This window comes from Lissotriton vulgaris, chromosome 1_1, assembly GCF_964263255.1.
Source record: "Lissotriton vulgaris chromosome 1_1, aLisVul1.2, whole genome shotgun sequence".
Classification (NCBI taxonomy): domain Eukaryota; kingdom Metazoa; phylum Chordata; class Amphibia; order Caudata; family Salamandridae; genus Lissotriton; species Lissotriton vulgaris.
The window spans coordinates 806,517,414-806,532,840 of NC_141685.1; the positions used below are offsets into that span (position 1 = coordinate 806,517,414).

A 15,427-nucleotide genomic window follows, 5' to 3' on the forward strand; every position below is an offset into this window, starting at 1 on the left:
TGGTCTGAATCTGGATTGGCAGTCGTCCAGCAGGTTGAAATTGTCGATGTGGTTGCTCAGTTGATTTTGTACACATTTCTCGATTAGTTTGGCAAGTATAGGAATATTAGTTACTGGGCGGAAGTTATTTGGCTCTGCCGTGTCCGTAGTTTTTTTATGATAGGGAACTGTTTTTAGGCAATCTGGAAGGATACCTTGAGAAAGTGAAGCATTTATTATTTTTGTCCATACTGGGACGACAATGTGATTGATCCTTTTTAAGCATTTAGAGGGGAGGGGGTCATTGTAGTGGTTGTTCGGTTTAATCTCCGAAAACTTTTTTTCAATGGTATTCTGGTCATATAGCTTGAAGGCTGCCCATTGTGCATTGTTTTTCAATCTATCATGATCGATTGTCGAGGTATCCTTGTTTTGCTTAGGTAGTTGACTATGAAGATTGTCTGCTGCCAACCTGAGCTCTTTTTCTAGCTTGTTGGCCTTGTCAGTGAAAAATGCAGAGAATTCTTCACAATCAGTTGAGTTTTAGTAGTTTCTTGTGCGGGTATTTGGCCTGCTTATTTGACTGTTGCTTTAATATCTCAAATAGTTTCTTTGGTCTGTTTTTGGCGCTGTCTAGTTCCGTTCTAAAGAATTCTTTCTTGGAATTGAGTACTTTCTTGTTGAATTTGTTTCTGATCTTTCTGAGTGTTTTAAGCTGAGGGGATGATGGGTGCTGTCTCCATTTTCTTTCTGCAAGTCTTAGTTTACGCCTATCTTCATTCAGTGTCTCATTAAACCATGGGTTTTTATCCTTTTCAGATATTCTTTTTAGTTTTAGTGGCATGGTGGAGTTGACTATATTCGTCATTGATTTAGTGTAGTGCTCTGTGAGTTTATTAGCGTTCAGCAAGTTGTTAGGCAGGTTTAGTTCCTTCTCGCATCTTGCTACTAGTAGATCTATATTAGGATCTTTGACGTCCCTGGTCCATTTTTTCAATTTGACAGGCTGCGTGGTTTTGCTCTTTTTAATTGTGGGTATCAGGAAAGTTATGGCATGGTGATCTGACTAATCACAAGGAACAATTGATTGAATTGAAACATCTTTACTCCTATAAATTACCCAATCCAAGGTAGCCCCTTTCAGGTGGGTTGGTTGTGTGCAGGTTTGAGTGAGGTTTAAATCTGTTAGGAAGTCTTTAAATGCGTTGATCCATTTGTCGTTATTGTCATCCCAGTGTAAATTGAAATAGCCCAGGAATATGTTATTAGTGTTACTGTTGGAATTAGCCATGATGATCTCCATTAATTATTCTATGAAAGTAGCATGAATGCCTGGTGGGTTGTAAAGGCATGCAGGTTGCATCTTTGATTCCCTGCTGTTCTTACATTAAGGCTTGGGTATTCACATGATTCTAGAGGGTCTGACTGAATTTGTTTGATTTCTATATCCGACCCGTGTATGCAAGCTATACCGCCTCCTGTCTTTTTTTGTCTGTCTAATCTCACAATGTTGTAGTGAGGGGGTACCAGAAGATCCATGTATGGGGAAGAAGATTCCGTAAGTCATGTTTCAGTAAGGATTGTTATGTCTATTTCTTGATTAACGATGAGGGCCGCGATGTCCGATGTGTGTTTTGCTGCGAACCGACAGTTGAGCAGAAGGCATAGTAGAGGTACATTTCTCGAGTATTGGCAGTAAGCTGGACTTGTTGTAGGTTGTTGAGGTTGGGTTTCCTATTCTTGGGCCAGGGTTTTCGATTGGCATCGATAGGGACTGACCTCCTCTTTGCTGCTAGTTTCCGTCTCATAAGATCGTAATATGGTTAAGGTTTCATCGTCTGATAGGTATTTAATATTTCTGTCTGGTCTGTTAAGTCTATTTGATACTGGTATGACGGTCTCTCTACACTTTACTTGAGAGCTATGCGCTAATTTTTGGAAGTGTTCGACTTTGGCGTGGGTGCTTACTGTAATTACCAGTATTGTTTCTAAAGCTTGTAATGCATTTGAAATGTCTAGTGAAAGGTTATCCACTTTTGTTTGAAGATCTTCGATTTCTTTCCGATGATGTGAAGATATTTTGGGAGTATGCGTCTGCCTGTTTCAGGTTTTGCTGGTGTCCTGACGTTTTAAAGCCTTGGATTCTTCATTTTTCCTATTATTGTCACTGGCTCGGGAGGTAGTGCCTCCACTATTTGTTGGGTGGGGTGCGTTTCGTGAGACATGGTCTTTTGGTCTTACGTTCTGAGGATATGAATTTTGTGAAGTCCTTGTTGAACTTTATGATGCTGAAGGAGATGGAAGCAATGATTCTACTCGCTGCGGTGGCGCCGGGCTGTGTTGGCATGTGGTGTAGTGTTTTCATCTGTCTCAGACTCATTTCCGTCTAAAGAGCCTTTTGTTATCGTTGTGCCTCCTGATGTCATTGTATTTTGTGGAACTAGATGGTCTCTGATTATTGGAACGTCTGTGGTGGTAATGTTGGTCATGTTGAAGGTGAGTAGAGTGGTTTCTTGTATAGTCCATTGTTCATTAGCAGGACTCGGTTTATCAACACACTTTTAGCGTTGAAAATAGGTTGTCAAATTTTTCTAGATCATTGTTAGCTGCTTGTATAAGTACAATGCCGTTCTTGTAGATCGTTATACATAAATCCGCTCTTAGTTTTGGTGATGGGATGATCAAAAATGTTGTGCCATGTGGTATGTTGTATACGTTTCTGGTGAAAAATATCAAGTAATTAATAATTATGCCTTTGTTTAGGTTGAAGTAGGGGTCAGAAATCAGCGTGCCTGGGTGTTTTCTAATTAGGTTGCGCTTGAATTTTTTTGCCGCATTCTTAGATAGGTTAGTTTATGACAAAGGCGTTTGTGCCTGTAGATTCTAAATTGGTTCCCGCCATATTAAAAATAAGTACCTGTTTGCCAGAGTATTTGTCGTTGCTGTATCTTCTTCGCTCCATGGGTCTTGTTAGACAATCCTGTCTCTCGCTGCTTGCAGGATTATTTGTCGTAGTTGGTTCCTCTTCTCTCCCTCGTTCTTATACTTCCTTATAAAATGATTACAATGAACCCTTCCAAGATGGACGCCATCTTAGTTGCTTAGGCTCACTCTTTGCTCCCTCGGTCTTAAAAATTCCCTGTAGAAAATCATTACATTGAGCCCTTCCAAGATGACCGCCGTTTTAGATGCTCAGGCTCACTCAAGGCTGTGGGGACCTTTGCTATTTCCGATCCCAGTCCTCTTTCGGTTGCTCTTTTAATGATGTTGCCATTTTGGAAGATGGGATATGTTAAGAATTTAAGATGGTAAATCATTAAGATGGTAGGGGCAAAAATATGTTGATAGGTACATTGAATGGATGTCCCACTGCACTTTTACTGAAAAAGCCATTATTTCACCTGGTCTCATTTTGTTATCTAAATAAGATTGTTGCGGCTGCTATTTTGGAGTCATTCAGCCCTTTGCACGGTGCCTGTTTACCTGCGACACCAATTACCTCTAGCCTCATGCTCAAAACTTTCATACGTCCTCTGCGGCCGCCATTTTAAAATCAGGCAGCCGGCAGCGCGGTGTGATGCTGCCTTACGGTTACGGTCCCGTCACCTCCGGGGTCAGTGAATCTGCACAGGAGACCCCTCTGCGTCCGTCCGCGCGAAAACCGCCACAATCACCAGCGCCTGGGCCAGTGTGAGGGCGAAGCCGCAAGAGCTGCATACGACGCATGCAGCCGGTAACAGATCGCCAGCTCTAGGGGCCCGCAGGCGGGCGAAGCCTCCAAATCGACATCAAATTTAGAGATGTCCACTGACACAATGGACATCTCTTGCATTTTCAGTGACCACCGTTACAGTGGTTCTTGTAAATAAATTGAAAGTTTGATGGTGGGAGCCATCCGTCAAACTTCCCCAAAAATGTTCTTTTCAAAAACAAAATCCAAAAGCAGGATTTTGTTTTTGAAAATTAAAAAACACAATACCGAAGGGAGTTTTCTTCCATGGTGTTGGGGGTCATATAAAGGTTTTTGCTTCTGCACACGCCCATGTTATGTATGGTGGTATGTGAAAACAAAAACTGGTCATGTGTTCGTTCACTCTAAATAGGACAGGCGGACTCATGGCCAAACCTCCAACAACCCTTGTTGTATGTGAGCAATAAAGACGGAGTAGTCTCTGCCGTCAACATACTGAAGTTCCCCCCAACTTTACATGAGGCAGGGAGAACCTTCACTTTGGTGGAGATGGTACTCTGTTGCACTCATTTGGCTTTAAATATTTTAAACATAGACTGATTGAGCCAGTGAGCGTGACTGCTCCTACCCATCAGTACAGGCCATGCAAAGGGTGCACAATTTAAAAACAAATACTAGCAAAGCCAATAAGTCTTTCCCTTATAATTGAAGTGCCAAGATGTTGACTATGTTTGTAAAGCATTGTTTGAGAAAAATAAAGTCAGAGAAAAAACATTTCGAAATACTCCAGGAAGACAAACATATAGATTAAGGTATTTCCAAACTGTAAACCGAATTAAAAATTGTCTGTCTTTATAAATCATATGGCTTAGGTTTCAAATACTTTTCATTCAGGAAACTGTGAATTCTAAAAGAATACATAAGTGTACGAATGTATAGAAAAATGCTTGCCAAGGCCAAATTTAGTTTCCATAGGACTCACAACTGAACCAAATGCTCCAGCCATTTGGTCCTCTGCAGTAGCCCAGGGAGCAGATTTATGGACTCCAGGAGAATAGATGCATCTTTGTCAGTCATGCTAAGTACAACTTTTGCCTCAAACAGCAGCTTAGTGGAGCAGCCAGCCCCTGCCAGCAAAAATATTTCTGCTGCTGCAGTGCTTTTACAAAGAAACTGGGAGGTTTGAAGAGCAACACTGACAGCAACGGGGTGGGTATTTGCAGTGGGAAAAGTACACGAGGGAAAGAGCAAGACAACACATCCAATCTCATGGAATGCTGAATAAAAAAAAATGTTGCTTCCTGATGTGAGCAGTGGAAAGATACAAGGCATCCAGTTAAATGATAGTAAATGAGCTATGCTTCAGGGAAAGAAAAACACAAAAAGAGGAAGGCAAGTCATTGAAATAGAAGGAAGCAAAAAAGAGTGACAATAAAGCCAACCAATGGTAACAAAGTGGCAGGCTCTAAGCCCACTGTGAGGGCTTCCTATTAGTTAGCAAGAGGTCTTTGAGAAACAGACATCTAAAAGCTGTCTGATAGGCGAGACTTAATGACACCTCACTCCACCTTAATGGCATATAATGAGCTGGCATATGAGCAGATGAAGTAAATACATGCAGTGAGATCACATCTTGGTGCACAAACATGCATGAAGGAACATTAAAATGCTTTCAGATGTACTGACTGGTAAATCTGCTTTCTCTGTAGGCCATTGTGTCCAGTGACCAAATAGGTAACTCTTGATCACAGTGAGTAATCCTGTGCACCTCAATTCCATTTCAATTTGATAAGGTCTAATAGTCAGGAAATAAGCATCATTTTGATTAAAATTACATTTTGGTATGGTCTTCTACACTTGAGGTATTACCTCTAATATTAATGGTGCTCTTCAGATGCCTTTAAGAAAAAGACACACAACTGATGGACGGAATGCAGAACAAATCAAAACATTCACCCCCAGTCAAGAGATTTGGGTTAAATCCATCATTCATTTGCTCACAATTCCACCCCAGTTTATACCTCGCGATATGCAAATCAGCCCTGACCCTGTGCCACATGGGAACAGTCCAGCCCGAACTGCCAAGCCAGGTCCTGCCTGACCGGAAACAAGCATCCTAGGACCGGTTTCGGAGTTTCAGCCCTCATCGGCCAGGATAGCTTGATTCCAGTGGCACAGTGAGCCCAGGACCGACTTCTGGGCATACCTGGCGCACTTAGGGCGAGAAATCAAAAGACAAACAATTGATGGACGGATTGCAGAACAAACCAAAACATTCACCCCCAGTCAAGAGATCTGAGTTAAATACAACATTCTTTTGCTCACAATGCCACCCCAGTACAGACCTTGCTATATGCAAACCAGTCTTGAACCTGTGCCTCATGGGAACAGCCACAATAACGTAAATAGATACCCGGGCCTACTGAGTCGAGGGAGATTGCAATGAACAATAAAAGAGCTGTGACTCAATGGTATGATAAATAGAGGGAAGATATAGCTCAGGAAAGAACACATTTACTGTGGAAAATCCTTTAAAAAGGACGGATTCCCACCACCAGAGGTGACATGCTTCATCATCTGGGTCTCCTCCAGGCCACACACTAGTGTAACCATGGGCTACAACCTTCTTGCGCTGAGAAGGGAGCTCATGGATATTTTTTAAGTATTCAAGAGAGATAGCTCTCAGCAATATCGCAGATGTGAAGAGGTAGTTCTAAAAGTGATGGGCGCAGTGCATAGAAAGTGAGAGTGAGATTAAAAGTGGATAGCAAGAGAAAAGTTTGTTTATTGAGTATCTCGTTACCCACACTAAAAACAGTGCAAAACATTTTTAAATAATAACTGTATTAATAGGTCAACATGTTTCAGCCATTGGGATAGTTAATCCTAGGTTTTCTTCAGGACCACAAAAATCATATATTGCTACTGTGATGTGTGAAAAATTGTAAAGATTATAAAGAATATCTATCTATTATGAGGTTGGAAATATACAACCATATAACCTGGCTTTCAGGTGTTCAAATCCTCTTATGACCTCCACATACGGTTCAGGTTGGCCGCGAGGTAACAACGGACAGAGCGTGGCCTCTTTTTCCAGAGCCGTTGCCAGGTAAGGTGGGGTCCAAGCAAGGGTAAAACCTGCGTCCTATGTCCGACAGAGGATTTGTCTAACGCTTTCAAAGAAAGACATCTATTGCTTGAAAAAACCGGCCCCTGCCTCCCTCTCCCCCCTAGCTGCAAGTCCCTCACCTTATGACTATACCAGTTATCAATTTCTCTGACTTCACATTTTTGTTATATTCACAGATGTTCTTCATGCAGTTAATTAAAAAGGTTATTTATGAAGGTATTTAAGCATGTCTGCAAGCAGGCTTGAGCACTGCAAGCCCAGAGTAATGACTGAAGATAATTTTCAAACAGGCTGATAGCTAATGGTTCCTACCGTGTAGGAGTGTTACTCATTGAATACGTGTATCTTCAGTTTCTTTCTGAATTGCAGGAGGCCCGGATTGACTCCGATGTCGTTTGGGATCTTGTTCCAAGACATTCATGGCCTTCCTTCTAGTTTTTCTCATCTCCTTTCTGGCAATATCTTGGCTTCTGGTGTAGTGATATTCACAAGAGGTGGTTACATTTTGGCAAGGTATGTGGGGGTATTGTTTCTTATGCCCTTGTAGGTGATAAACTGGTTTTGAAGATGGAGTGGGCATGGAGCTGAGTCAGTTCCTTTCATATTGGGGCGTTACAGACGATTTTTTTAAGGCATGGCTGAGATGTTTTGAAGTGTGTAGAATGCCCTTCAAGTCGTGACAGGAAGACTGATGAACAGAGCATTGTCTCCACCCAGGTGAGAGAAAGCCAGGGCTTCCACTGTTTTGAAATAAGATTGTGGAAGGAGAAAGGTTTTTATTTTTCAGGAAAGAGGTGGCCCCATGCTGTCATTGTTTTCTTGATGATGTGTTATTTGAAAATGAAGTCTGTGTTGCTGAGGAATCCAACTCATTTTGCACGGTCTGTCAATTGGAGGAACCGAGGGGGTATTGTTTTAGGTCCACATCATGTATGAGGAACCTGTGATTGCTTAGAGCTGTTGGGTTGAGCTTATTGTTTGTACTTGATATGTAATTATGTAGTAGATAAGGCAGGTTTCCAATCACTAAATTGCTGATTAAGGAGATTTTGAGGTAGAGTTCAGTGTTGGTGGCATATTGATAATGTGGGTATGTGCATAATGGTTGATTGAATTGAAGACTGCCAGGAAGTCAAACACAATCGCCAGACAAAAACAATTCATTTTGTTAATGAGGAGGTTATTGTTGCCCACTCGAATTGTACCTGTCTCAGTTTTACAGAGTGGTTTGAAGATGGATTTGTAGTCCTACGGAGTATTGTTCTTAATGCTCTGCTCCTGTAGTTAGGAGACTGTTGCCTCTTTTGTCCTAACACATGTAGGTTGGTGGTGGGACAAAAAGGTTAATATCACCTGGGCCAAGTGTTGATTTCTTCAGCATTGAAAAAAATATGCACTTTCTTTAAAGCAACTGAAAAGGTTAATTGACTTAGGAAGAAGTTGCTGATGAGAAGGGAGGTGAGGGAATCTCCTAAAAAATATTAGATTTGGATGATGGTCCCTGTTGACGGTATTTAACCTGTTGAATAAAAGTCCTTGTCAAGTCAGTATTGGAGTGTGAGAACAAAAAGAGGTTTCTGAATTCTTTTAAATGGGAGAAAATTAAAATGAAGAGTTAACATCATGAATATGTTGACTCTTCATTTTAATTTTCTACCATTGCAAATTGTTGCATCTACAAACAGAAGGTCTCTTGCTTCCAGGGGCCATGAGACAATGTGTCATATTTCTAACTGAAAAATATGGTAATTTTTTAGATCTCTTGGCGTTTACAGCGCAAAGCGCTGCCTCGCCAGAGAACTATAGTTAGCGACTCAGCTTTCCAGGAGACAGGAGCTGGCCGCGCGCATCCCAAAATCAGCGATCGGAGCGGGCCGCGCGCGCGCGAACGAGCACGATGTGGCCATCTCCTGTCTCCTGTCTCTCCAACACACACGCATGCGCACCCACACGAGCGCCCATACACGCACACACACATACAGAGACACCCCCCCGTCGCACACATACACACGCGCGCACACACACACACACACATGAGCGCACCGAGACCCCCCCGCCGCCCCCCCCCTAAAACTAAGGCCCACTTACCGCCACTTCGGACTTCTGCAAATCGTGAGTTTCCTGCTCGAATCGGGGTGCTGGCATGTATGTATGTGAGAAAAGTTAAACGAAAATAATGGGACCATCGCCAGACCCAATGGCTTTTGCCAATGCCTGTTTGTGTAGTAAGCAGCTACAACTCTCAGACGGGATACCAAAGAACGAACCCCGGCATCTACTTTTCGCTGATATTATTGCGCAGGCGCGACACTGCTACCCTTCACCTTAAACAGCGCATGTGCACTCTCGCAGTGTTTTTTAACAGCACATGCGTAGTTTGTTATTGGTACTAGTTACTTTGACGCATGTGCAGTGTTATTGTACTAGCTGGTAGGTGGCGCTGTATCCAGTTCTCCATGCGATGTTTGAGCCCCCACAGCCTCTCTCCGCAGGCTGGTCCAACAGCGCCCCCATGATCACCAACCAGCCTAAGGTGAGGACTCTAGAGTAATGAGGGGTGAGCTGGGCGAGAGAAGTCTAGACTGCCTAACTCAGGATTTTCTGTGTAAAGGACCATAGAGAGGACGTGACTAGAATCATGGGCTACAGTGAAACATCTCTAGTCTGAGTGATGTGGCGAACTGTTCTAGCTCCTTGCATTTTGGGCCATAGCTTCCAGATAAGTCTGTATTATGTGTGACACCAAAAGTATTTGTCGTACATTGACGTGAGCATCTATCACCATATTTGGAAAAGCAAAATCAACAACTTTAGAACGTAAATTGCCTGAAGGTGCCATACATAAACGGGTCCACTGGTGTGCTATGTTGTGACCTGTAGTTTTATCTTTAGCACAGTAAGGAGTGCTGGGATAGGAAGAAACTGGTAAGATTCTGAAAGTTGAGAGGGAACAGGGATCCAAGGTAATCTCTACGAATTGACTTATCTGTGTTTCAGTGCTGCATGCCAGCAGCTGCATATTCTGTTTGCTCATTTGGCCCTGTAGAGAGCTCATTTTCCTTTCCTGCACATAATGCACATCAGTCCTGAGACATGGAATGCAACAGTAAACAACATGAATTAGGGGCACAGAGAAAGGGAATATAGAATGATGTGGTCATCAATCTGTGGTTAGGGCATAGAAAGAAAACATGATGACATACTTTGCAGTATTCTAGCCAAAGCCTGAAAGAGAGGACAATTGAGAGGAGGGCTAGATAAGCCCCGCATACTGAATTCTGTGATAACCGGCCTCTGTTGTGGATCGTCTCGGATTACATTTAGTTACTGGCCTCAGTTAAAAACCACAGAGCGGAGGATAAACCAGCATGAGCCAAACACTTCATGTCCATGCTGTTGTGGTTAGTTATTCCTTTTACAAACATCCTAAAGTAGAAGCGGATATGCATTGAATCTGTGAACACCAGAAAGGTGTAGTACAACAGCCTTTGAATGTTTGGTAAGGACTCCAAGGCAGCACAGTTTGTTTTCTCGTTTTTTGTTGGTATTTGCCTCTCTTTCAAGTTTCAAGGGAGGCTCAGAAATACTGGCACTTTCAGGAGGCGTCAGCCCCGTGCGTGAGGTGCATCATCAGAGCTGTGTGAATAATAACTGTGTCAACCCAGTGCGTGAGGTGCATCATCCACATTGCTCAGGTCACCCAAATTCCTGCACTCTCTACCACACTGCTTTCAAGAGCAGCATACTCTTGCACACACTCTCACTGCTCACCAATTCAAAGTTTGCTAAAAAATGTATGCAACGCATTGTCATACACAATGTCAATAACTCAAACTTTAATGCTACGAGACCTATTGCATTGATAAATGCTTGTTTTAAAAGGGAGAAATAAAAAGTGAAGAAAAATATTTCTATGAAACATTGTCTTAATGTTTTTCTCCACTTTAAATTAGACCATTATTTTATACAGCATGCTTCTTCACTTTAAATTCCTCCTATTTAAACAAATGGCTGTATTTTTCTATTATAAATATGGGACCATGTCTACAGGCTTCTGGGTACAAGATGCCTGCTGCTTGTAAATGCGACACTTTGAAATGAGAGAGAATGTAAATGATGTGTTTTATGGGATCAATATAAACATAAAGTGAACTCGCCAGTTTAATTTTCTCCCATTCCAAAGTGCCATATTTACACACAGCAGGCATCTTCCTCCCAGTGGCTGGTAAACACAGTGTAATATTTATAACTTAAAAATACAGCCATTCTTTTTTAGGTGAGAAAATTTTAAAGTGTAGAAAATTATTCCATATTATGAACATTTGTGTAGAACATTTTTCTGCACTTTAAATGTTTCCCATTTAAAAATCAATTGTTGTATGTTTGTATTATACACGTAACGGTCCCAGATATGGCGAAAGATATGTCCTGTGCCACAAGTACATACAACACAGGCTCTCATTCACCCACACACATATATCCCATTCATACGGACACATGTGCATACATCCGCAAAGACCACTCTCTCACTGATATACATGGCAGTCCTGTCATAGTGCCCCTAATCAAAGTATTTTCTTCAAACCATAGGATCTGACTCTATGGACATTAGGCTTAAAGTAAATGAAGCTGGGCGGAATACCATTTGTTACCACACATGCTAAAACCACGCATGGCTTAATAATGCAGTCAATACCACAGCTGTGTCGTTACCACGCAAACCATTACAACGCAAGTCATTATAACAACTTGCTTTAGGGAAGTGCTGGACTTTGGAATAGTTTAAATTACTATTCCAACTCCAGTCGGTGTATCAGAAGGGTAGGTGTTGGATTTAAAATCCAACACCAGTCTAACACTGCATTCCCTAAAGCAAGTCGTTGTAATGACTTGCGCTGTAATGGAACTCGCGGTTAACGTCGCAGTCGTGGTACTGACAGAGTTGTAAAGGCACTACGTTGTAATGCATGCGTTGTGATAGTTTTTCCCAGCTGGGCGAGGGGCTATCTGGTAACAATGCACAAGTGACTTGGCCTTCAGTAGCTCACAATGATTTTCACTGATCAGAAGTAGCTCTCCCTACAGAAAAGGTTGGAGACACATGCAGTAGAGTTATACAGGCAGTAGGAAACTGCTCTGGTGTACAAGGAAGTGACAGGCCTTGTCGCATGACTTCCACCATGCAGAAATATGGACAATTCACTGCCACATTTCATCACTTCTTTTGAATATACTGGATAGCTAACACTTGTGTAAAAAATTCAGAGTCTTCAACAGTCTCTGTATGGTAAATGATGCATTGATTATGGGTATTTAACACAGAATTTTGCAGTTCCTGCGTCCACGGCCAGCGCACCCATACTTCTCAGCACGGCCGGCCTCAGGAGTGAAGCCCTGTGCTGGAAGCAAGGAAGGGAGGTATATGTTGCATCTCTTTTCTAATCACGTTGCTGAAAATCTCCAGAAACACATAAATAACAAGCTGCTAAAGAGTAAAGTGCAGAAGATAATTAAATTAGTTTTTAAAACCCTATCAAGTACAGGTTTACCACATGCAGTTAATGAAATACAAATCTTTAGTAGTGTTAGTTACTTTGCTTAGGATGTTTTAACAGCCCAAGAGGATCTGAGCAATAGCCACACATTAGAACTATAATGGCCAATAAGAAAGGAGACTAAATGCAGCAAGAGTGAATTTTACAACATCGAGTCAAGCTTTTACTCATGGGCTGACTTTATTTACAGAGCTTTGGGTTATTACTTTATAAGTGAAGAGGAAAAGAACGAGTAACAGCAATTCTGTGATACAGCGCACACCCCGCCTCACAGCTATTGTCACCCTGTGAGGAGCTTGAAGCAAATAATGTACACGGAAAGAAGGAACAAAATGCACTAATTCTCTTGAAACCGAATAGCCGTTATCTCAGAATCAAGGCTTCTGGGATCACATCAAAACGTTGTGAAAACACTAACACAATTTGTAATCTGGTGGTGCTACTACACTGAAGAGTGATGTAAAAGACCACCAAGGCCATAAAGGGCTTATTAATTGACAGTTGGCTGCCTGTGTCTTACCAACAGACAAAAAATGCTGTGATGTCTTCTTTCTGACACAATTATGAAAAGAAAATGCACCCATCTGCTTGCAAGAAGAGGTGAGCAGCACACTTCACTATGTGTTGCAAAGAAAACACCACAGATGAACTGAAAGATCTGAGCACTCACAGTAACTCTTATACTAATCTTTTAACCCTTTAACTGCTCCTCCCCCCGTGCTGACCCTTTTTTTCTGCCTATCTGGGTAGTTTGCGTTTAGGGCTGCATTACTTTTTTTCCACATAGGGTATCCACGCCCAATTTGCGTCCTTTTTTTAACCAACATGTTTGTGCCCGTGTCCCAGGGTCCATTCCTGTTACAGGCACTAGCCCTAGCCAACACAAGTGACAACGTTTTTATCAGCGCAAGTAAGGTACAAGTGAGGTAATGCTGGATGGTCAGAATTTTGTGGATTCCTTCTGATTCTCGATGTTTCCATCACAGAAATGCAAGGAAAATTTGTGATTTAAGGCAAAGTTTGAGGTTTGCAGGGAATTATGGGTAAGAACACCTCATGGTTTCCATGCAAAGCACACCACCCTGGACTTCCCGGATGTCTACTTTTCAGAAATGTGTGGGTTTGGTAGGTTTCCCAAGGTGGCAGCTGAGCCAGGCCCCAGTTAACCAGTAGCTGCTGCTATTGAACAGTCCAGAGGAAGGGGGTGGGAAATAAACATAAATTTAAAAAAAGCACTTCCCTATACCACTGGCACCCGCCTTTTCTTCCTCGATCCTCCGTCCTCCCTCCGCAGGCAGCAAACAGCATCCTAGAGCCCCCTGACCGATCACAACGCCGCTTTAGCAGCATTGTGATTGGTCAGAGTGCCGTGGTTCGGTGCTCAGACAGGGGCTGGCAGGTTGTGCATGTTTTCCACTGGACCGTAGGAATTGTGTGGATCCGTGTGTATTCCGTAAGTCTACATCACAGGAGTACAAGGAAAATGAGTGAATGAGTGATTTTAGGGAGAGTTTTAGGTAATGAAAGGATTGTGGGTAAGAAAACATTAATGGAATCCACGCAAGGCACACCACCCTGGGCTCCCTTTAATGTCTAGTTTTCCAAAATGTCTGGGAGCTGTAGTTTTCTCCAGGTGGTGGCCTACCCAAGCCCAAAAAGTACAGCCATTCACCATTGCAAGTGGGAAGATATTGGGCTTGAGCCCTACTCGCATGGCCCATACGGAAAAAAATACGAATCATACGTGCTCCCTCTTGCCTGTGGGATGGGATGCTATAGTCCCCAGGAGAGCAGAAAGACTGGTGAGGGTGAGACCTGATGTCAGGATGGGCCACACCCACCTACTTTATTTTATGGGGAAAAAATAGTCCTTTCATTTCACTGGGCTTTCTGCCCCCGGGGAGGGGGAGGGGTAAACTGGTGGCAAACTCCTTCTCTGCCCACTGTGGAAGTCAAAATACTGATTTGTCCTCTTCGAGGGGGATGGGCAATGTCAGAGTACAATGCCTGCACCCTCTTCTTTCTTCCCAAATGCAGTGGGCTTGGTACCCCCCACCCCTGGGTAAAGATTTGGGGCAACCTCCCCGTTAGGGACGCATTTTCTATTTGCCCCGGGTAGGGCCATACCCCGTCCTTCTGGGGCGGGGTGTTGCTTAATGCCAGATTAAGCCGCCACCTCCTTATGTTGATTTTAGGGCCATTTTGAAATCACTGATGTTTACTGCACTTTCTGCCTCCCTGGGGAGGCAGATTTGGGGTGAATACCCCTATCCACCTCACAGGGGGGTGGGGGGGGGGGGGGGGCAGAAAGTCTTTAGGCCCTGGTGTGGAGAATGTAAATGAAAGAATACCAGCAAGGGAATTTGTTTGAAAAAATAAACAATTTACAGAGGTCCAATTGAAAAATTATAAATATCATTTTATCTGACTTAACCTCATTGGGATCTGGGCATGATTTATCTCAATCAACCTTATTGTGAGACATGAAATGAACAATCAAAAATTAAAAAGCAGCAACACGGAAAATCTTTTGTATCAAAAGATTCTTTTATATATGCAAATATTAAAAATTCAAAGAGTACAAATCATCTTGTAGATTTAATCAAAAATTCAAATGCCAAAGGAATAAATACATTTTCCAATTCCACATCCGAATAAAAAGCCCAATCAAATCAATCAACAACAAGTGACTCCTATTGTTCTTTATAGTGAAAGTCAAATGCGTAGTTAATAACCAGCGTTGAGATGGACTTAACAGTTGAAGTTTCGGTCTTATGTTGTTTACTTGCAAGACCTTCTTCAGGACAACATATATTTGTAATGGTGACCCCTTTTGAAAACGTGTGTCAATTGAAATCCCATAAGATTTGGTTGAATGAGATTTAGGCCATCGCGATTTTCTGAATCCTCTGATATCACTTCTTCAGGTCTAAGGAATTTTCAGCACCTTAAAGTTTTTGCAGTATTCCTTCTCTTGTGCAATTTAATATAGAGTACTGGAGCAAACGTTCCAAAGTCCTTTGGGTTCCGGGTACACAGACGCCAAACCAGTAAACTGGTTTGGCTTCAATA

The 15,427-nt window shown here is 42.4% G+C and overlaps 1 protein-coding gene across 1 annotated transcript in view; it reads right to left on the reverse strand.

The window, feature by feature from the left end:
- Positions 1 to 511: 511 nt before the first annotated feature.
- The window catches only part of LOC147747918 (rab GTPase-activating protein 1-like), a 1,062,456-nt gene continuing 1,047,540 nt past the window's right edge, over positions 512 to 15,427 (reverse strand). The window contains exon 21 of the mRNA XM_086926396.1: positions 512 to 1,045. Coding sequence (XP_086782522.1) covers positions 512 to 1,045 — 534 coding nt within the window. The remainder of the gene's footprint in view (positions 1,046 to 15,427) is intronic.